This window comes from Schistocerca gregaria, chromosome 8 (genome assembly GCF_023897955.1).
Source record: "Schistocerca gregaria isolate iqSchGreg1 chromosome 8, iqSchGreg1.2, whole genome shotgun sequence".
Classification (NCBI taxonomy): Eukaryota; Metazoa; Arthropoda; class Insecta; order Orthoptera; family Acrididae; genus Schistocerca; species Schistocerca gregaria.
This window is the reverse complement of record NC_064927.1, coordinates 480,047,486-480,070,466: the sequence shown is the minus strand read 5'-3', so window position 1 is coordinate 480,070,466 and position 22,981 is coordinate 480,047,486. Positions and strand designations below refer to the sequence as shown.

Here is a 22,981-nt window from a genome sequence, read left to right as displayed (position 1 = left end):
CCCTTCCTTTCCGTATTTTGAGAAGTGGTAGTATGGACCAAAACAAGAAAAAGACGTACAATAAAGATGTGCTCTAAAATGCGTACCTTAAGTTCTACGAGCCCTTGTGACATTTTGAAATACAACTCTTCTAATGAACGAGTGCTCGTAACTTTTAAGGTATGTATTTTAGAGGACATGTTTACTGAAATTTTTTTCATGATTTGGTCCACACTACTAGTCCTACTTTCCAAAATACGGAAAGCAAAGAGCTTGCAGTAGAAGAGATTTGCTTCAAAGTTTCTTAGATGAGGACTTGCTCATAGCTTGTAGGATACGCGTCTTAGAGCCCATGTTTATCTGACTTCTTTGTTTCGAATAATCATTCCTGTCATTTCCTTGAATATTGACCATCACTTCTCAAACATCCGGTATATACCATATTATCTTGCATGACACTGCATTTTGTATAGTACAACAGTTATTATTTTAAACAGCACAGCGTAATAAACGAAAGTCGGCCATTAAGGTCTCTTGCATTCTTACCCTGTATAGAATCATTTACTAACCTTAATTTTAAATTTATTCGTTGACACTCTGCGGAAATCTGTTAAAAACATTATGCTAAGATGTTCATAACTATAAAAAGACCAAAGAGAAAACTTTAGAAAGGCATCCGAGCAATGATGTACTGTGTAGATTAATACTGAATGCTGTTCACAATCATTTCATGACATAAACAACCCAAACAATACCTTTTATCGCTAACACAAACCGATTTACATTAATAAGGTAATAATAATGGGCACTGCTACAGCAACCATACGCAATTTGTGGCAACTGCTGTTTGCTGCTATTATTCCTGGGCCGTTCCACAGACATGACCACTCACCAGCGACCGCGGAACACGGTGTATATGTGACTAAATTAGTTCTTATCAGAGAACGGAAGAGTGAAACCTAACGAAATGGCACAGTAGTTAAGTCACTAGATTCGCAGTCGGTAGAAGGCTGTTCAAATCCATATCGTGCTTTTCAGATTTAGACGCTCCGTGGTTTCTCTCACTCGTTTTACGTTCATTAATGCCGGAGAGGTGCTTTGACAATGCAGTGGTCGAATTAATGCCCCATTCCTGTCCTATCCGAATTGTTTCCTTGTCTCTTATGCCATAAAAATAATGGTTCAAATGTCTCTGAGCACTATGGGACTTAACATCTATGGTCATCAGTCCCCTAGAACTTGGAACTACTTAAACCTAACTACCTAAGGACATCACACAACACCCAGTCATCACGAGGCAGAGAAAATCCCTGACCCTTATGCCGTAAGCTGAAGACGTGGCATGTAGTCACGTAAGAGATAGGCGCCAATTTTATGAAATTTAAAATGTTGAACATTGTTGATATGGACACTGGATAAATATTCAAAAGTCACTAGATTAGGGCATCCAAACCATTTTCGGAGAAAACGAGAACACAATCAGCCAGAATCCAATGTCTTCTCCCCCAACCAAATTTACGCAAGCTCCTTAAATTTTTAATATAAATATTTTGTTAATACATTTCGTTAACCATATGACAGCCTATTTACTATCAGTAGAAAAGGTAAACCCAAATTTACTCCATTTATTTCTGTAATATCTGTTCAATGGATGATGTTTAATATACACTATTAAAAACTTATTATGATTTTTCAAAATATTAAAGCCCTGAAATTTTTAATATAAGAAAATTGACATAAGCTTTAAGTATCACTGAAGGATGGTAGATGGCATTGACTGTTCTTGGAGAAAAAGTATCTTTCACTGTTTCAAGCCTTCTTGATAATTTTGGAAATTGATTATAAACATTCTCGACCTCAAAAACATGTATTTCGATGGTGATCCGTTTAGGTCAGTATTTGACCATCCTCAGACCCGCATGCGATAATGATAGGCGGTGGCGGTGAACGGAACAGACTTTGTGACTCCACGAACGTCAATGTTACCATCGAAATAAATGTTTTTGGGGTGGAGACTGTTTACAATCCATTTTTAAAGTACTTTTAGTCAGACCGTTGTTTCTTCACGACAATTGTTCTCAAAAATTACTTCTTGATCATGTCTTTATTCTTTTAGACACAGTGGAAAATTCTAGACACTCGTTTTTTTTTTTTTTTTAGTTGTACTGGATATGTTGGATTGCTTCAAGAGAGTCCACCTCCATTCTGTTCCTTTCATGAGTCCACTGGATATTCATGAACGAAAAGATCTTTCTATGTTGGCATTACGGACTGATGTTGCAAACAAATGAAATGAAATGCCGTGTGACGAGGGCCTCCCGTCGGGTACACGTGCAAGTCTTTCGAGTTGGCGCCACTTCGGCGACTTGCGCGTCGATGGGGATGAAATGATGATTAGGACAACACAACACCCAGTCCCTGAGCGGAGCCGGGAATCGAACCTGGGCCCTTAGGATTGACAGTCCGTCGCGCTGACCACTCAGCTACCGGGGCGGACTGCAAACAAATACATTGCAGTTACTACCATCTCAAGAGTATTGCTCAAGGCGGTCACAAAAAAAACTGACTCACTTTTCATGACACTGCAATGATGCTTCGTCTACATCATTCTACTTGTAAAGATTTTCAACGAAATTTTGTTATTATCTATAACTGATCAAAGAAGGTGGAGTCATAGATTTCAATTTTTCCTCTTCAAATAAAAAACTATCTATTTAACACTTTGCAATTTTGGCGCTCCCTTCAATAACATCCAACCAAACACGGACAATAATGGTAGATATGAGGGGTCCAACTACTCAGATATACCATACAAGTATCATACAATTCGCTAACGTCTTCTTTAAAGTCCTTTTCTGCTGAATGTGTCACTTCCGCTATTTTTAAGAACAGATTTAACATTAAAAGGAATGAACTTCTGCTCTTTTCTCTTAGCAAAAGTTCAAGGGTATTTTTCGAGACATCCTTTACCACTATTACACTTTTCGTGCTTCCCTCATATTTCCTTCGTCCCATGCCGCAAACTGCTAAGCTTGCTATGAATGAACTGTAAGTAGGCTTCTCTTAAAGGATCACTGAATAACTAAACCAATGTTTTGGACGCTTTGTTTTCATTTAGGAAAAAAATCTTTTAATGCCTCAAATAGCCTGAAGACTTGTTTAGCTGCTGAAAAAAAGTGATAACCAGTGGATTTTCGAGCAACACATTACATCAATATAATCAGTCGCTACATAATCGCAAAACTCTTTAACCCTCTCTGTTCTAACTGTATACGTAGAAATGAACGAGAATACCTTTACAGTGACAGTTTCAAGATCACAGCTCAGGTACAGAGGTCTGTACGCCATTGTGTAAAACATGTGCAGGATAGTCTATCCCTTAAAAAGATTTCATGCAATGTTCTCTTTTATTTGGTAAAAATTCTACATTTGCCTTCTCTTTTTAAACCATCAAAGTTGGTGTTCGTATAGTCTTCACAAAATGCCACACATTCATTTTTTTCGAGATCAAACATTTCGGCAGTACTAATACAAAATATTGAGATTTCATCAGATGTTTCATTAGCTAGGGAACTCACCTTCATACGTTTGGACTGAATTCCTTCGTTAATATCTAAAAGTTGAACAACAAACGGAAATATTTTAGCAGCTTTATGATTGCTACGATCAGGAGATATCCCGCATCTTGATGTACTCAGGGCTTTCCTTTAAGCTCTGTGGAGTAATAACTCCGCTTACTAAGGCTGATACTTTAGTTCATGCCCAAATAAACTTTTTCACAATGAAAGAATCATCAAACGTAATACTATTAACCGCCCCTGAATTTGCATTCACGTTTCGGCACGGCGTTTTGTAACTCACTGGCAACCATATGACTAATACGAGAAGCCACCGGTACAGCTTGTCGGACACAGCTACTACACTATTCTGAAAATATCAGTGCTTAGTCATGCGGCAGTCGGACAGTTATCGTAACTCATCATCATCAGTAAACACTTCCGGGCTAAATTGCCGTGGTCGATCTGTAGAACTTCTTCTCCCTGGCGTTTCGTTCTCAACTACGGAGAACATCTTCCGAGGTGAGTCGACTCAGACTACAGATCAGCCACTGCAATTTAGCCCGGAAGTGTTTACTGATGAAGACGCCGGTCGTGAAAGCTTACATGGGATGAGTTATCGTAACTCTTCTCAATTTGCAAAGCCTGGAACTGTTACAGAACAGAATTGCTCTCCAGTGATAGTAGCTCTCAAATAGATTATTGTTTTAGTGTATCGACGTTGACTCTGTAATTACTGCGGGACTACGGAGGTTAGAAAAATAAGGTAAAATGTTTTAACTGAAAGTGTTGCAGTCCGTTTAGTTGAGTGAAATCTCGGAAACCTTGTAGAACGTCACAAAATATATTTAAAAACAGAATTCCGGGACCTTCAGCGCCTCGAAACAATATTTCGGCAACGGTATATTACCATGAAAATTCAGCGCAATCCCGTTTATCCTGGTTGTTTGGTCACCCTACTATAACCGCTCTTTCCGTTTAGGGTTTTCAATATTTGTTGGAGTGAATATAAAAATCAAAGAGAAAAATAATGATGAGAAGACCGACGAAACACGGCGAAGCCTGCGCTGTACTTGTAGGCCTATATTTGAGACGATGATCAGTAACCGTGGAAAGATCATTTATCAGTTTTGTGCGTCAGAATTAATGACGCTCATAAATCGTCATCGGACTTCCCTATCACATAATTAAGCGAAGACAGTTTCGTTTTCTGCAAAGTGCCATGAGCACTTAAGGCTCCCACAACGGCGACGGATCCAATGCATCATCATATTAAAACGACCAGCAACGAATATTTGCTGAAAAATATTAGATAAGGACAAAGAGTAAATTAAATAATACAAGTGAATAAAATAAATCATCAGATTTATATAATTCAAGCTAGTTAAACAATCATAATAAGCCATCACCTCCTATTACATCCGCTCACTGACAGGGCTACGACAGAAGGGTGCGAGTACAAGACAGTAATGAGGCACTAGCATTTGTTATAAAACACTGTCGTGTCGTAAATAAGTGACAGAACATACAGGGTGTTTCAGAAGTGATAATCAATATTCAGGCATGTCACAAGATTAATCATTCGAAACAAAAAAGGCAAGCAAATATGGGATCTAAAACGTTTACATTAAGAGCTAAGATAAATTCTTTATCTCCGATACTGTGAAACATTTCTTCTACTGCAACCTCTTTGCTTTCCTTATTTTGGGAAGTGGTAGTATGGAAGAAAACAATGAAAAATGCTTAGTGAACATGTGGTCTAAAATGCGTACCCTAAAAGTTATGAGCACTTGATCATTAAAAGAGTTGTGTTTCAAACTAGCGAAGATAAACAATTTCAAACTAGCGAAGATAAACAAGTGCTCTTAGCTCTGAAGTGTGCATTTTAGAGCCTTTGTTTACTAGACTTTTTTTCTTGTTTTGCTCCTTACTACCACTATCCAAAATATGGAAAGCATAAAGCTTGCAGTAGAAGAGATTTGTTGCACAGTATAGCAGATCAAGGATTGCCCATAGCTCTTAAGGAATGCGTTGCAGAGCCCATGTTTTTTTTACTTTTTTGTTTCGATTTATCATTCCTGTCATATCCCTGAATATTGACGATCACTTCTGAAACACCGTGTATATCAGAGATCAGGGAGCCGTGACTAATAAATTTTGGGATTACACAACCCCCTTGAATGGCGTTTGAACAATTCTTCACAATGAATTTGACAATGCCTTTCAACAAGTCACTACATAATGTATATGCATTCCTTTTTTCCCTTGAACTCACGTAAGACTAAGTACATTTTATCATATGCACAAACCAACAAAATTTACTGATTTCGTTTAGAAAGGTAGAAATTGTTTTCTTACTTTTGAGCGGATATTTTTTCATTTCTTTATTTCTTTCTAATTTTTACCACCGATCGGTGTAACGGTAGACCACATGCCCAGGGAAGAAAGATGAAAGAGGCGACAAAAGTTGGTGGACGGTTCCATTTGGGGGAATGGCATCCAGGAGATGAGTTTCTTGTCCGAACTGTTCCTGGATGTCACGACTTGGCCAAAAAGTTATTTAGGTAGTCGTCAGATCTTCCACATAGGATCAGAAACAATTGTACGACAGAATCTGTGCTGATTTTGCACAACTCAAGACGGTTGTGCTGAAATAAATGTTTTGAAATATAAAGGGTTTCTAAAACAAAATGAAAATTGAAATGAAATTAGTGTTTTGGCGCCATTGCTGTGGGGGGGGGGGGGGGGGGGGGGGCTTGCGGGGCATGTCCTGCCGCCTTGGTGCACGTCTTATTACATTCGACGCCACATTAGGCGACCTGCGCGCCGGATGGGGATGAAATGATGATGAATGCAACACAACACCCAGTCCCTGAGAGGAGATAACCTCCGACCCAGCCGGGAATCGAACCCGAGCCCGTAGGACGGCAATCCGTCAAGCTACCCACTCAGCTATCGGGAAAATTTATAAATACTGTAATAAATCGAAAGATATCTCAAGAGATTCTAGAATATCCTAGAAAATCTGCTCAGTATTATACAGGGACGCAAGTTTCTTTAAATCACACAACACAAGAAGTGCCCGGATAGTGTAACGTGTTATGAAAATCCAGACATAGTTCCTTATGAACTGTAACACAGTCGACCATTAGGAAAACTTGATCACCTCAGAATTTTTGGTACAAGTACAGAGTTCATATAAACAAACATTTTCTTTCGAAGTCTGATAATAAGGCTGTTTTTTGCCAACTTGTAGGGTATGTTGGTTTAGAGACTAGATTCCTTCTAAAAAAAAAAAAAAAAAAAAAAAAAAAAAAAAAAAAAAAGTGATCATGAGTCCAGCAAAAGTTATTGCTGATGAACATAAAGATCCAAACTGTTTTGCTGACTTATTGCACTCAAATGAAAAGGAAAAATGTATACAAGCTATTAATGAAGAAATAGAAGGCTAAAGAGAAAAAAATATGCGGGTGTTAGTTGAATGCCCCTGTAATTTCAAAGTATTGCCAAATCTCTAGGATCTACGGCGAAAAGTTGCGTCTGATGGAAGCACTCTCTTCGAAGCCCAGTTGGTTGCTAAAGAGTATATTCAGCAATCAGGAATTGATTATGAAGACGTCTCTAATCCTGCTGCAAGTTATGACTTCCATTCGAGTTTTTCTAGCGTTAGCTGCTTCAAAGAAGATAGTTTGAAACAATTTGATGAGAAGGCGGCCTTTTTGATCGGAATACTTCCAGAAGAAGTGTATAGGTGGAACAACCAGAAGGCTGTGAAGATAATACATATAAAGTGTCTCTTGAAATGGAGTCTCTGTGGACTTACATGAGTACCACCCTGCTGGAACAAACGTTTTATTTCACTCATGAATAAGGCGAGTTTTCAAAACAGTGTTGCAGATCCTTGTTTGTTTTATCTTAAATACAATTAAAAAAACTTTATGTATCAATTCACGTTCATGGTGGTCTAACTGTTGGTGATGACAAAGAAGAAATTAAAGCTTTTCTGAACACTTTACAATGTGAATTTGATATAACAGAAAGGACTTGTAAATTTCCGTGGCATAAAAATATAGCAAAATGTCGATGGAACAATTACGGTAAATCAGGGAAAATACTCATAAACAAATATTGAAAAGGTTTCTAATGGTAGAATTCAACATGGTTTCAGCTCCCATTGGATATGAGGAAAATGATCAAGATGAAGCAGTTTATTTCTCTGTCCCATGTCGCGAGGCAGTTCGATGTCTTACGCATCTCCTTCAGACATAACTTTCGCAATGAATAAAGCTGCTCGAGCTGTGGAAAAACCAACTACAGAGGACTGGAATCGAGTGAGACGCATATTCCAGTATTAGGAATGTACATTTAATTATGGTATTATTTGTGAAGAGAAAAAATTTGAGAATCTACGGTGATGCTGATTTTACTGGGAACAAGCGGACAAAACATTCAAAAACCGGCATTGTGGCCAAGTACTCTGTTGGAGCAATATCATGAACAAGTCAGTTGCAGAAGATGGATGAACTGAAGCAGAAATTATTTCAGCGAGATATTCTGAGGCGTGGTCACCTTTGTGGTCATACGGCACAGACTACCAAATCCACCAGTTAGTTCTTCAACCGTTAGGGGTAAAACCCAATGGGACTCGGGGCAAGTAAGGCTAGCAACCTGCTTCCCTGGTACTTTAAATATGATGCTGGAAACAATCAGAGCAAAATGCCTCGGACCTTTGGAGGTGACGAAGTCCCACCTCTAACTGACAAACCAGGGACTCCTAAGATACGACCTGGCAAACAAATGGTAATGAGATGGGGAGCTATTAATGTCAATGGGGGCTACTCTGGGAAGAAGGTAGAGCTCGCAGAGGCTGCAAGTAAGAAAGGAAAGAAATGGAACCCAGCGTAGTTGTAATAAGGTATGTAAACGAACGACTGATGTGGATAGATTTGACAGTGTCTAGCAAGAAAATTAGGATTGTGTCAGTATATTCGCATTGTGAAGGGACAGATCAAGATGAGATGGATAGTTTTTATGAGGCACTCAGTGATGTAGTTGTTAGAATAAAGGATAAGGACAGTGTTCTGGTCATGGGTGATTTTAACGCCAGGATTGGAAATCGAACAGAAGGGTATGAAAAGGTTATGAGTAAATTTGGACAGGATATGGAGGCCAACAGGAACAGGGAACAACTCTTGAATTTCTGCGCCAGTATGGGCTTAGTAATCACAAACTCCTTTTTTTTTAACATAAGAACATTCACCGACATACTTGTGAAGGCAGGGGAACCAGATCTGTCATTGGCTATATAATAACAGATCAGGAATTCAGGAAGGCTGTGAGGGACACACGTGTATTCAGGGGATTCTTTGATAACACTGATCATTATTTAATCTGCAGTGAAATTGGGATTGTGAGGCTGAAAGTGCAGGAGGTCAGGTCCATATGTAGGAGGATAAGAGTGGAGAAAATTCAGGATAAGGAAATCAGGCAGAAGTACATAACAGCGATCTCAGAAAGGTACCAGTTAGTTGAATGTAGTCAATTACAGTCATTGGAAAAGGAATGGACAAGGTACAGGAACACAGTACTAGAAGTGGCTAAAGAGTGTCTTGGAACAGTAGTGTGTAAAGTTAGGATGAAGCAAACAGCTTGGTGGAATGACACAGTCAAGGCAGCCTGTAAAAGGAAAAAGAATGCTTATCAAAAATGGCTACACACTAGAACTCAAGTAGATGGAGAGAGTTATGTTGAAGAAAGAAACAAAGCCAAACAGATAATTGGAGCATCCAAGAAGAAATCTTGGGAAGACTTTGGAAACAGGTTGGAGACTATGGGTCAAGCTGCTGGAAAACCATTCTGGAGTGTAATTAGCAGTCTTCGAAAGGGAGGTAAGAAGGAAATGACAAGTATTTTGAACAGGTCAGGAATACTGCTTGTGAATCCTGTGGATTCCTTGGGCAGATGGAGGGAATATTTTGAAGAGTTGCTCAATGTAGGTGAAAATACGATCAGTAAGGTTTCAGATTTTGATGTACAATGGGATAGGAATGAGGATGGAAATAGGATCACATTTGAGGAAGTGGTGAAAGTGGTCAATAGATTGCAGTGCAATAAAGCAGCTGGGGTGGATGAAATTAAGTCAGAACTCATCAAATACAGTCGAATGTCAGGTCTTAAGTGGCTACACAGGATAATTGAAATGGCCTGAGAGTCGGGACAGGTTCCATCAGACTGGACAAAAGCAGTATTCACACCAATCTTTAAACATGGAAACAGAAAAGATTGTGACAACTACAAAGGTATCTCTTTAATCAGAGTTGTGGGTAAAATCTTCTCAGGTATTGTTGAAAGGAAAGTGTGAGTATTAGTTGAGGACCAATTGGATGAAAATCAGTGTGGGTTTAGGCCTCTTAGAGGTAGCCAGGACCAGATCTTTAGTTTACGGCAAATAATGGAGAAGTGTTATGAGTGGAACAGGGAATTGTATCTATGCTTTATAAATCTAGAAAAGGCATATTACCGGGTTCCTAGGAGGAAGTTATTGTCTGTTCTAAGAGATTATGGAATAGGAGGCAAACTTTTGCAAGCAATTAAAGGTCTTTACATGGATAGTCAGGCAGCAGTTAGAGTTGACGGTAAATTGAGTTCATGGTTCAGAGTAGTTTCAGGGGTAAGACAAGGCTGCAACCTGACTCCACTTTGTTCATATTATTTATGGATCATATGTTGAAAACAATAGAGTGGCGGGGTGAGATCGAGATATGTGAACACAAAATAAGGAGTGTTGCATATGTGGATGACTTAGTTGTGATGGCAGATTCGATTGAAAGTTTGCAAAGTAATATTTCAGAGCTAGATCATAAATGTAAGGACTATGGTACGAAGATTAGCATCTCCAAAACGAAAGTAATGTCAGTGGGAAAGAAATATAAACGGATTGAGTGCTAAATAGGAGGAACAAAGTTAGAACAGGTGGACAGTTTCAAGTACTTAGGATGCATATCCTCACAGGATGGCAACATAGTGAAAGAACTGGAAGCGAGGTGTAGCAAAGCTAATGCAGTGAGTGCTCAGCTACGATCTACTCTCTTCTGCAAGAAGGAAGTCAGTACCAAGACTAAGTTATCTGTGCACCGTTCAATCTTTCGACCAACTTTGTTGTATGGGAGCGAAAGCTGGGTGGATTCAGGTTACCTTAACAACAAGGTTGAGGTTACGGATATGAAAGTAGCTAGGACGATTGCAGGTACTAGTAGATGGGACCAATGGCAGGAGGGTGTCCACAATGAGGAACTCAAAGAACAGCTGGGAATGAACTCTATAGATGTAGCAGTCAGGGCGAACAGACTTAGATGGTGGGGTCATGTTACACGCATGGGAGAAGCAAGGTTACCCAAGAGACTTATGGGTTCAGCAGTAGAGGGTAGGAGGAGTCGGGGCAGATCAAGGAGAAGGTACCTGGATTCGGTTAAGAAAGATTTTGAAGTAATAGGTTTAACATCAGAAGAGGCACCAATGTTAGCACTGAAAAGGGGATCATGGAGGAATTTTATAAGGGGGCTATGCTGCAGACTGAACGCTGAAAGGCATAATCAGTCTTAAATGATGATGATGATGATGAAGGATCCAAAGAATTAATTTATTTATGTCATTTATTAATTGTTGTAGTTGAAATGCACGGACAACTTCCAACATTTGATATTGACGTTACGAGGGCATTAAAATTGGCAAAAAACTCTGAATATCATCGTCAGTCAAAGCGTATACAGGTACAACACTACTGTGTTCGTGAAAGATTCCTGAATGGTGTAATTATGTTGGAACATATATACGCAAATAATGAGTTAACCGATTTTCTGACAAAGCCGTTTGAGCGAGTTCGATTTAATTTACTGCGTGCAGTATGGTAACAGCAACTCTTTATTTGTGGAGGATGTGTTGTGTTAAAAGGAAAAATGTTTAGCGTTCACAGTAAAGTGTTATTCCTCGGTAGTTTTTGAAATACAAGGTGTTCAACTTTGCTGCCGCCGTGTGCCGATAGGTGGCGACAACGGTAAGCAGCAGTCGAAAGAAACAGATCGCAGAAGACAGGCAACGAGATTGGAATTCGGTCATCATAACCTCATTCAAACATTAGTCGATTTGTGTGTGCGTGATAAAGTTGTTCTTGATTGGAAATGTCGGTTTACTAGCATAATTCGCGTCATTTGCGGTAGGTGTTACTGTTTTGTTTCAGTATGAAGAAAACTGCGGCTGAGTCTCATCGAATGCTTTCAACTACGTATGGTAAGGACACTATTAGTGAAAGAACGTGTCGTGAGTGGTTTCAACGCTTCAAGAACTGTGATTTTAACGTCGTAGACTGGCATAGTGGTGGAGAGAGAATGTTATCGAAGATGCAGAATTGTAGACATTGCTGAGTGAAGTCTCGCGTCAAACTCAAGGAGAATTGGCACGATTAGTGGGAGTGACACATCAAGCCATTTCAAAACGTCTCAAGTTTCAGAAAGAAGGAGCTTCGGTCCCATGTGAGCTGAAACCAAGAGACGTTGAACAGCATGTGTGTTTGTGAACAGTTACTTCAGAGGCAAAAACGGAAGGGACTTCTGTATCGCATTGTGACCGGGGACGAAAAATTGTGTTCATTACGACAATCCTAAACGCAAAAAATCATGGGGGTATCCCACCCATGCCTCCACGTTGACGGCCAAACCGAATATTCACGGCTCCAAGATCATGCTCTGCATTTGGTGGTACCTGCTCGACGTCGTGTACTATGAGTTGTTAAAACTAAGTGAAACAATCACAGGTGCTCGTTATAGAACACAATTAATGCGTTTGAGCAGCGCGTTCAAAGACAAACGGCCGCAATACAGTGAGATGAACGATAAAGTGATTTTGTAGCCAGACAACGCTCAACCCCACGTTGCAAAAGAGGTCAAAACGTTCTTGGAAACGTTAAAATGGGAAATCCTACCCTACTCGCCGTATTCTTCAAATATTGCGCCCTCTGACTATCACCTGTTTACATCAATGGACATGGCCTGGCTGAGCAAAACTTCCGATCTCATGAAGAAGTCACAAATTGGATCGATTCGTGAATCGCTTCAAAAGATGAACAATTTTTTCGACTCGGGATTCATACACTGCCCGAAAGACGGGAGAAAGTAGTGGCCAGCGATGGAAAATACTCTGAATGATACATGTGTAACCAATTTGTTTCATTAAAGGCTCAAATGTTGGGGAAAAAACCGCGGGAGCAAAGTGGTACATGTTGTATTTTATATAACCCCGAATTTCGCTTTAATTAGGAAGAAAAACTGTATCTTGAGAAAATATACCGTTTATATATAAAACTGTTTTGTTCAGACTCAATAATTTACAAAAGCTAGTGAACAAAATCTGCACGTTTAACAGCAGGGTTATCTTTTTTAAGTAGTGATCTGTTCCTTTGTACTTTTCTTACACATATATGATTACTCACACTATAAAAGCGTAGGCTGCGTTCTTTGGTTACTTCAGTTCTCGCATATGTCATTTGCAAGGCAAAAAAAAGCCGTTAGAACATCTAATGATTTCTCAGATTAGAGAAAAAGATCATTACCGTTACACATGCACATATCTTTTTAGATATTGTTGACTATAAAGTCTTTTAATTTGAAAAAGCCAACAGATAACTACATGGGTGTAGTGTGTTGACTATTCGATAGGGTTCTGTATACTGTAATTGTCATTTGCTACCTTTTTAATGTAAAGTAGACGATTTCGGACTCGATTTAAGTAGTACTGTTTCTCCAACTCATTATTTCTGAACATGGCCTAACGTTCTGTCGTATGCATTTATTATGATGCAGTTGAGTGCAACAAGTCTGTTCCTTACCTTTTCTTCCAGTACGGGTTCTTCTTTAGGAAGGCGTGGCAATGGGAGTTTATCCATTCATTAGTTGCCTTACGGTTATTAAGTAATTCCGCAGGTGTGTATGATGTTGTTTAAATAGGTAAATTATTTACAGTATTTTCAAACGGTTCAATAAATCCGTCGTGAGTGTTGTGTATTAGCATAAGATCTTATGAAGCGCCTGAATTCTCTGAAGATACATTAAAGAGAATTACTCTGAGAGCGGTACCGGGATATCAAAATGAGCTTAATACTGTTATTGTCTTGCAAAAAGTCATTCCATCTCTTGCACGTAAAATTCGGAGTACCATCTGTGAGGAATGTGACGGTGTCCCTGGTATGTAATGTTTGAGGATTCTCCTAATGAAAGTGGACGCTACCGTCGATCTTGTAGCATAAAGCTTGCCATATTTGGAAAAAAAGGTCATTCAGAGCAACTAAATTGGAGGGGCAATCATTATAACAAAGGCGTTTTCCGTTGCGACGGGATCTCGTGAAATTTCGATCCCCAGTTTTCTCCTCCGATTGCGAAAACATTCTGTTGGCGCCCGCCTTCATAGGGAGAAACGATCATCACGATAAAATAAGAGAAATCAAGGCTGGCACAGAAAAATTTTAAGTGCTCGTTTTCCCGGCGCGCTGTTTGAGAGTGGAACGGAAGAGAGACAGCTTAACGGTGGTTCATTGAACAGTCTGCCAGGCACTTTATTGTGAGTAGCAGAGCAATCATGTGGATGTAGATGTAAATACTAAACACCACCTCGTCCAGAGGGCATTGTCCCGCTGACATCAAGAGACACAGGCTTTGCTTTTTGACACAGTAGACAAGATTTTAATAGCTGTTCAACATACCTTCGCACATTCGGAAAGTAGCAATATAAATTCAAGGTTTTCAGAAATTACTGCAACCAGTCGCCTTTTATGTAGATGTATTTTATTTAACCATGACCGGTTTCGAGCTGCCTAGCAACTCATCATCAGATGGTATATACATTTAGTGCTTTTTTGTACCCATTGTGTGGGTGGTTGAGTATCTGTGGAGATAAATCTTTCTGCAGGTATATATATCTCTAAGTGTGTTCAGCGATGTTTACGAAAAACAAGATATATGTTTCCAACAGTGCCTCATAAAATTAATATACATCTAGTGAAAGTTTTAACTTGTGAAATTGTGAAAAACAAGACACAATGGTTTCAAAAATACGTCCTAAAAGAGATATATATACCTGCAGAAAGATTTATCTCCACAGATACTCAACCACCCACACAATGGGTACAAAAAAGCACTAAATGTATATACCATCTGATGATGAGTTGCTAGGCAGCTCGAAACCGGTCATGGTTAAATAAAATACATCTACATAAAAGGCGACTGGTTGCAGTAATTTCTGAAAACCTTTTCACACCACAGTCGCAGTGTTCCACATCCACAATGGATAAAAGTCTTAATATAAATTCAGTTTCATTCAACATTTTGTGATACCGTAATCACCCCAAACATAATCAGTATGCCAAACTAAAGTTTTTTTTAAAAGTATCTGGAATGCATACACCACACACACACACACACACACACACACACACACACACACACACACACACACACACACACACCTCTCTGTCTCTATTGTCACCAGAAACGTTAGCCTGGATTTTTTGAATGCTGTAAAATTTTCACAGGTGTGTTTCATGTAAGGAGAGTTTTTTACAGCACCTTAGATTTGCATCTTGCAATGTAATCATGCTGTTATTCATAATTAAGTAGTATTGTTTGCAATGTGTGTCTTTCATTAACAAAATTCTGTAAACAGTTACTTGCCCCGTTAAATCTGAAGGATCAGTCAGTCCTTGCGTTAGACGCGACAAAACTTCAGCAACAACATTATTCTTACCTCTTAAGTTCATTACCTCGAAGTCTGATTCCTGTAGAAAAGCTGTCCACATGGTAATCCTAGCCCTTTAACTTACGAATTGTGGCCTCTCAGACCGTGCGAAAATATTCGAACTAGCTCTCCAAAGCCACTTGTGATGGAATGCTCTATACTCCCCCTACCCTCCTTAAATTGCCAAGCCTACAATGTTTTGCTGTCGGTTGCATTATCGCCTTCTGTGTTTATTGTTGACACGTGTTGGTGATAGGTGTTGAGTCTCCTACATCGCGCCGTATGAACTACGAACCTGTTTTCTTCAGTACGGTACCGTATAGCTCAAAATGTGTTGGCACGAATGCGGCATTATTAACTTTTCCGAGTTTGATGAAATTGTTAGTCGGTATGAGGAAGGTGTCAGTGATCTAGATCAAGAAATAAACGAAAAAGTCGACGATTTTACTTTAGCCAGTTATCACAGTTCTGTTGTCCGCCCCCCGGTTGCTGAGTGGTCAGCGCGACAAATGTAAATCCTAATGGCCAGGGTTCGCTTCCCGGCTGAGACGGGACTGGTTGTTGTGTTCTCCTAACCATTATCATTTCATCCCCATCTACGCCAAGTCGCCCAAGTGACGTCAAATCTAAAGACTAGCACCTGCCGAACGATCCAGTCGACGGGAGGCCCTCGTCACACGACATTTACATGTACAGTTCTGCTATCGGACAAGAATATCATTCACAGGAAGAACTTCAGGAACGTTTTGATAGGGATTTGTCTGTTTCTTTAATGAAATACTTAAAGAGTCTGCCAAAATCGAATGTCTTCTGAGTGGTAACAAAAATGTAGCTCCCGGAAATGAATGTCAATTCGACAGACTCTCTTTTTGTACTGTCGGGTGGAACTTTTATGCGCAAATTTAAACCCTGGAATTTAGTTTTGTTTGGAAATCTATTTGCCACAAGGATTGTATAATTTTTCAGTCTATTTATGTGTACCATTTAGAAGAACCACAGAATATTATGTGCTTTTATGTGATACATAATAAAATGCTGCAGACATTGTTTAGTGCAATAAAATAAACTAGAGACATTTAAACAACACTTCAATAATTATAAAGATAAATGTTACATAGCATAAATTAAAAATTTCAAATGATTTTTGCCTTAACTATCGGTTTAAATGTAGGAGTCCCTGCGACTCCACCTCGTGGTATACGTTACAGAAAAGTCATCTCGCGAGTTAAGGGCTAGGTTGCAGTATTTTGTAGGTTAGTAAAAAGCTTAGAGGGCGGAGATTACAAAATATTTAATATGTTTTCCATCAACATACTAACTGAACTTCTTGAATGTCCACATCACGACCAGATTTACTAACTCTGTACCATAATATCCACGCTTACACTCTAAAAGGGTTCAACTACAAAACTAATCCTGTTAAGCTCACTGTTTCTGTCCTTTTGAGACATCTAAAATAGACGTGCACCGATTCACCTAAAGCAGTGTTTTTCAACCTTTTTGAATACAATACCCCTTTACAAGGAAAAATATTATGGCGACCCCCAAAGCCATAATAAAAGCATGTCAGCGATTTCAAATGCAACGCATGTAATTTTCTTTCTGTCGATACAATACTGAACGTTTTGCATCACTCCCATTCCCAAAACTCCTGAAGATAGACGTTGACTGTGGATATTGGATCACACACACAGTTCCTTTGACTGTTCAGAGATGTCACTAAACACGCCCAAAGATGTAAACAACCATGCATGAGCAGCGCCTATTAGACGGAGGGGTTCCAACAGCCGAACAGTTCCAGTCATTTCACCAGGAGGGAGGTACACGGCTCGTGTTGTCTGTAGTTCAACCATACCTAGACGGTCAATACCGCTATTCGATCACGTCCGCATTGTTACTTTGTGCCAGGAAGGGCTCTCAACAAGGGAACTGTCCAAGCCTCTGGGAGTGAACCAAAGCGATGTTGTTCGGTCATGGAGGAGATACAGAGAGACAGGAACTAAGGCCGCCCAAGGGCTACTACTGCAATGCATGACCGCTGCCTACGGATTATGGCTCGGAGGAACCCTGACAGCAACGCCAACATTTTGAATAAAGCTTTTCGCGCAGCCACAGGACGTCGTGTTGCGACGCAAGCTGTGTGCGATAAGGTGCATGAAGAACAACTTCACTCCCTACGTGCATGGCGTGGTCCATCTTTGCAACCATGACATCATGCAGAGCAGTACAGATGGGCCAAATGGCATGCCCAATGGACCGCTCAGGATTGGCATCACGTTCTCTTCACCGATGAGTGTCGCATATGCCTTTAACCAGACAATCGGCGGAGACATATTTGGAGGCAACCCGGTCAAGCTGACCGCCTTAGACACACTGTCCAGAGAGTGTAGCAAGGTGGAGTGTCCCTGATGTTTCGAGGTGGCATTATGTGGGGCTGACGTACGCGTCTTGTGGTCATAGAAGGCTTCGTAATGGCTGTACTATGCGTGAATGCCATCCTGCGACCGATAGTGCAACCATATCGGCAGCATATTGGCGAGGCATTCATCTTCATGGACGACAATTCGCGTCCCCATCGTGCACATCTTGTGAATGGCTGTCTTCAGGATAACGACATCGCTCAGCTAGAGTGGCCAGCATGTTCCCCAGACAAAAACCTTATCGAACATGTCTGGGATAGAATGTAAAGGGCTGTTTATGGAGACGTGACCCACCAACCACTCTGAGGGATCTACGCCGAATCGTCGTTGAGGAGTGGGACAATCTGGACCAACATTGCCTTGATGAACTTGTGGATAGTATGCCACGACGAATACAGGAATCATCAATGCAAGAGGACGTGTTACTGAGTATTAGAGGTACCGGTGTGTACAGCAATCTGGACCACCACATCTGAAGGTCTCACTGTATGGCGGTACAACATGTAATGTGTGGTTTTCATGAGCAATTGAAAAGGGAGGAAATGATGTTTATGTTGCTTTCTATTCCAATTTTCTGTACAGTTTCCGGAACTCTCGGAACCGAGGTGATGAAAAACATTTTTTTGATATGTGTAAATTCTTTGCCGGGTAGATGCGTGGTGTTGAGAAGGAGTCAGCGGGGGCATAGTCGCGTGTTTTCGGTCACTACAACCAGTTGTCCGAGTACGCCAGCAAGTACGGACGTGATTATTGTCTTCGCGCTTCGCTCTGAACGAGCATGAAATAGACAAGTTTCTTAAAAGATCTGTGCAGCCCTCCACGTCTGGTACAAATGGCAGTGGCGGAAGCGAATCAAAATCGAAAAAAATAGACTTTATGGCGACAGTTGTCTGAAGTATGGTTTTACTGTCATGAACAATAAACCGCAATGTGTAATTTGCGGCGAAGTATTGTCACTTGATAGTATGAAACCCCTGCGACCATGACCCCCTGGGAAAGGCTTTGCGACCCCCTCCCCCCCCCCCCCCCCAAAAAAAAAAAACACTGCCCTAAAGGATGCGCCCGTGGCAGCGCAAAAATTTATATTCATATCAGGACGACATAGGATTTCAGAATTTCCTAAAGAATTCTTTATTGCGTCGCAATCTGCTTCACAATTTCACGACATGCGACATTCTTTTTTAATAGTGCTAACAATGTTGGACTATTAAGCAACTGTCCAGAAACAAAACGACAAGAAACGAACAAATGCCAAGAAAAGATTTCAAGTGCAATTTTGTTTTCGGAACGGGAAAATTTACTGCACTTATCGTATCACGATCAGGTGTTACTCCTGTAGGAGATACCACTTGACTCAAACATTTTATTTCCTCACAACCGAATATTGATTTATGCAAGTTACCTGTGACTCCAACCTGTGATAATTTGTGTAAAGTACAGTCCAATTATTCAAGGTGTTCTTGCCATGTGACAGTTGCACTCAAGTTGTCATCAACATATAGTCTTACTTTGTCTAGAAGATTTGGTCCGAGAACTGTATTTAGTGCCACAATAAATACACCAACACTTTCGTTAAGTCCGAAGGTAAGACACAACGTTAATAACCTTCGCCAGCATGGAAAAAAGCCGTGTATTTCGTAGACTCATTCGACAGTGAGACCTGCCAATAGAAATAGCAATGATCTAGGCTAGTGAAATAGCATACTGCATGAAACTTTTGTAATTGCTCTTCTAGGTTTTCTGCTTGCATACAAAATGGTATTATTATTTTATTAATCGCATGCCATTTTTAGTGCTTATAATGAACTACAGTATGTGATGGTTGAATTACTTTCCACTGATAAACAGCCTCTCGTTCCATCCATTGCATGGAACATGATTTATGGCAAAATGTATCAAATGGTGTCACGTCCCTGTGTACACGTAAGTGTTTATTACATCAGATTTCTTCTCAAAACCACCTAAGCACTTCTGAAATGTGTTTCCTAAATCCAACTGCTGTCGAGAATCCAGATAAGATGACTCCATTGCCTTATCTTGTATATATGCTTTGTTATTGTCAATGTCACCAAAGTGGTTTGAGAAACAACATGTACATTCTCGGCCTTTAAAAATTTTACTTTAGTTCCCTCGTAGTAATTATCATATGTCACTGGGATTAGTATTAAACCTACTTCGATGTCCTTATCCTTCATGCGTTAATAGCACTTACCCAAAGAATAATCTAATTTTACACACTTCTCCCGACAAAACTGCGTACCCAGCAAGCATTTAGAATCAGGGACAGCCATAAGATCACTCCGTTTCCAACGACAATGTTTACATGTTTCTGTCACTTGACAGTTTGCGACTTAACTTCTAAGGCTTCAGCAATACAATTTTGTACAGGGTGGGTCGGCACTATGTCTGCTTTTTAAATAGGTTTTGTGATAAAATATTAACAGAGGCATCTGTATCTTAAGATACTTTTGTATTAATTTTTCCCACTATGGCAAGTATTGATGCTTGTACTAAAACTTGTGCATGTTTGGTGTTCAGAGGTTGCTCTTTAATCAATTCAGCTCTGATATCAATACCGTCATTATACCTTAAGAGATTGACGTGATTGCTTTCACCCTGTAATAAATCGTCATCGGAGGGCTTAATGACATCGAAAGGAATTTGTCACAACTTGGTTATGTTTTCCATTGTGGTTTATGAATCACATCATGGATATTTAAGTGCAAGACGTAATTCTGCCAGCTAGTGTCAGGAGAACCATGGGACATCTGATTATTTTTTATGTGAATAATTTTTATTCTCACTTGGTTGTGGTTCGCATTTCGCAAATCCTAGCACCGTTGCGTTTATTTCTGTAGAATAGTCCACCTGCACTTTCTTGGTGACGTGGTATCGATTACTGTACTTTCTTCTGCTTACGTTTCTGGTAGCGCGTACGCAGGTCAACAAGCCGCGCGTGACACACATGTAACGTGGCAGATGACGTCACCTGAGCAGCGCTGAAGCTATTAGGGGGGCTACACTGTGTTCGTTATAGGAATAAGAATGATGTAAACATTACACCACGCATTCTTCCGCATTTGCTGGAATCTCAATGGATTTCGCTTCAAGTGGAGCGGAAGCAAAGCTCTCTCGAGTATGGTCGAGTATGATAATAAGGAGGTGTTACTTACAGCCAGTTGTCAGTAATCTCTGAACTCCTCTCATATCCGAATCCGAGAAATACATTTCTGTACTGGAAGTTCAACTCGCTACAATGATATCGAGTCAATCAACAACAGAATCCACTAACCTGTCCAAGCGCCAGATCAGTTCTGTTGGGCTCATATTTCAGTGACATGGTAGCAACTGTAAAAATGCTGTGCTCGATGACGTGAAAATTATATTGCTTTCCCTGTTTTCACGACACTAATCGCTCGTGTGACAACACATTTGTGCTAAAAACAATGGACATATTCCAAATAAAGAGGATCTGGTTTAAGGTTTTTGTCCTAAAATTGGATTTGTTGCGCTTTCTTAATTTGAAAAACCTTTGCTAATAATATTTTATATAATATCGATAACGAAGAATTCATATTTCCAATTAAAACTGTAATTTTATGTGCAACATGAAGGCGTGCATATTCATTAAAATAATGATTAGAAAGGCGTTAATTAGCAAATATTTGATGAATTTTACGTTTAAAATATATAGATTTTCACACTGAACGGAAAAAAGAAACACCAAAGAGACACTGGAACTATCGAAACGCGGATTGTACAGGATTACAATCCAACAACGCAACCGATTCAGCTATACATCCCGCTTAAGGTAGCCCCTTAACTTCAGCAAATATAGTTCCTCAAAAAACTTCGGAGCTGATTATTTCTGTAAATTTGCGAAAAAAATTAAGTACAACCTATTTCTCGCCATTTTTATGATGTTCCACGCGCATGTTTCATTACAAAGAAGGAAGCAGCTTCGGCCATTTTTACACTACGTATTAACAGCGCGACAGTCAGAGAACAACAGTACGGACTGAGACAGTAGGCGATTTTTGAAATAAAAACTACACAGCTAAAGTAAGATTAGTAAAAACGTTGATGGCTGTTAGTACCATAATTATCTTAAGGCTTCATTTGCTGTAATGTAGTAATAGGTGGGGACAGGAAGAATTCGTTTAAACGATCACGCGACGAATAACGCGAATTTGGTGGTTTTTAAAGAAATAACGCGAATTCAGCTGTTTTTAAGGAGGTAACGCAAATTCTGCGGTTTTTAAGGAAGTAACGAAAATCGGAGTTTTTCTACAAAATTTCTCGGTGTGTTCGTAAGAAGTGTCGTAAATCTAATGACGTTTGATGTTGAAATGTTCTATGTTCAACTGTCGCACTACTTTTTGCTGTCGCGACGTAACTAGTGGCCTTTCGACTATCGACTTTTGCGATGGCGTACGAAAGACCACTGTGTGTATTTCGATTATTTATTTCTTTTGCAGTGTATGTGCCGCAGTATGCCGTTTAAAAGCAATGGCGCAATGAAAATCTATCGCAAACACAGCACCAATGTTAATTAAGTGCGCTTAATAACGCAGCAACGATATAAGGCTTGAAGAAATGTGATCATTGAGACGAGACAGTAACCGAATGAATAAGCCATGACGTCACGGATAGTTTCGTGGTTTACGATACGAATGGACGTAAGTTTGTGTTCCCCTGCATGCTAATGAAGAGGCAAAGTCATTTCTCTTTGGTGATGATACAAGTATAGTAATCACACCTGACAAAAAAGAATTAACTGATGAAATTGTCAATAATGTCTTTCAGAAAATTACTAAGTGGTTCCTTGATTGAATTTTGATAAGACACAATACATACAGACAACAAATGGTATGACGCCATTAATAAATACAGACCTTAATCAGAAGCAGATAGCTAAGGTAGAATATTCAAAATTTTTAGGTGTGTCCATTGATAAGAGATTAAATTGGAAGAAACACACTGATGATCTGCTGAAACGTTTGAGTTCAGCTACTTATGCAATAAGGGTCATTGCAAATTTTGGTGATAAACATCTTAGTAAATTAGCTTACTACGCCTATTTTCACTCATCGCTTGCATATGGCATCATATTTTGGGTTAATTCATCAGTGAGGAATAAAGTATTCATTGCACAAAAGCGTGTAATCAGAATAATAGCTGGAGTCCACCCAAGATTATCTTGCAGACATTTATTTAAGGATCTAGGGATATTCACAGTAGCTT

The 22,981-nt window shown here is 39.7% G+C and overlaps 1 protein-coding gene across 3 annotated transcripts in view; it reads right to left on the bottom strand.

The window, feature by feature from the left end:
- The window catches only part of LOC126285354 (phenoloxidase 2-like), a 92,521-nt gene that overhangs the window by 60,707 nt on the left and 8,833 nt on the right, over positions 1-22,981 (bottom strand). Inside the window, exons 1-2 of one of the 3 annotated variants that reach the window (XM_049984672.1) lie at positions 735-812; positions 549-618 (exon numbers count right to left, since the gene is read on the bottom strand). The exons of 1 other annotated variant lie outside the window; for it this stretch is intronic. In XM_049984672.1, the coding sequence (XP_049840629.1) occupies positions 549-599 (51 nt within the window). In that variant the 5' untranslated portion in view covers positions 600-618; positions 735-812. Of the gene's footprint in view, positions 1-86; positions 166-548; positions 619-734; positions 813-22,981 lie in introns of those variants that run through there. One more of the 3 variants, XM_049984673.1, reaches the window with a different exon arrangement.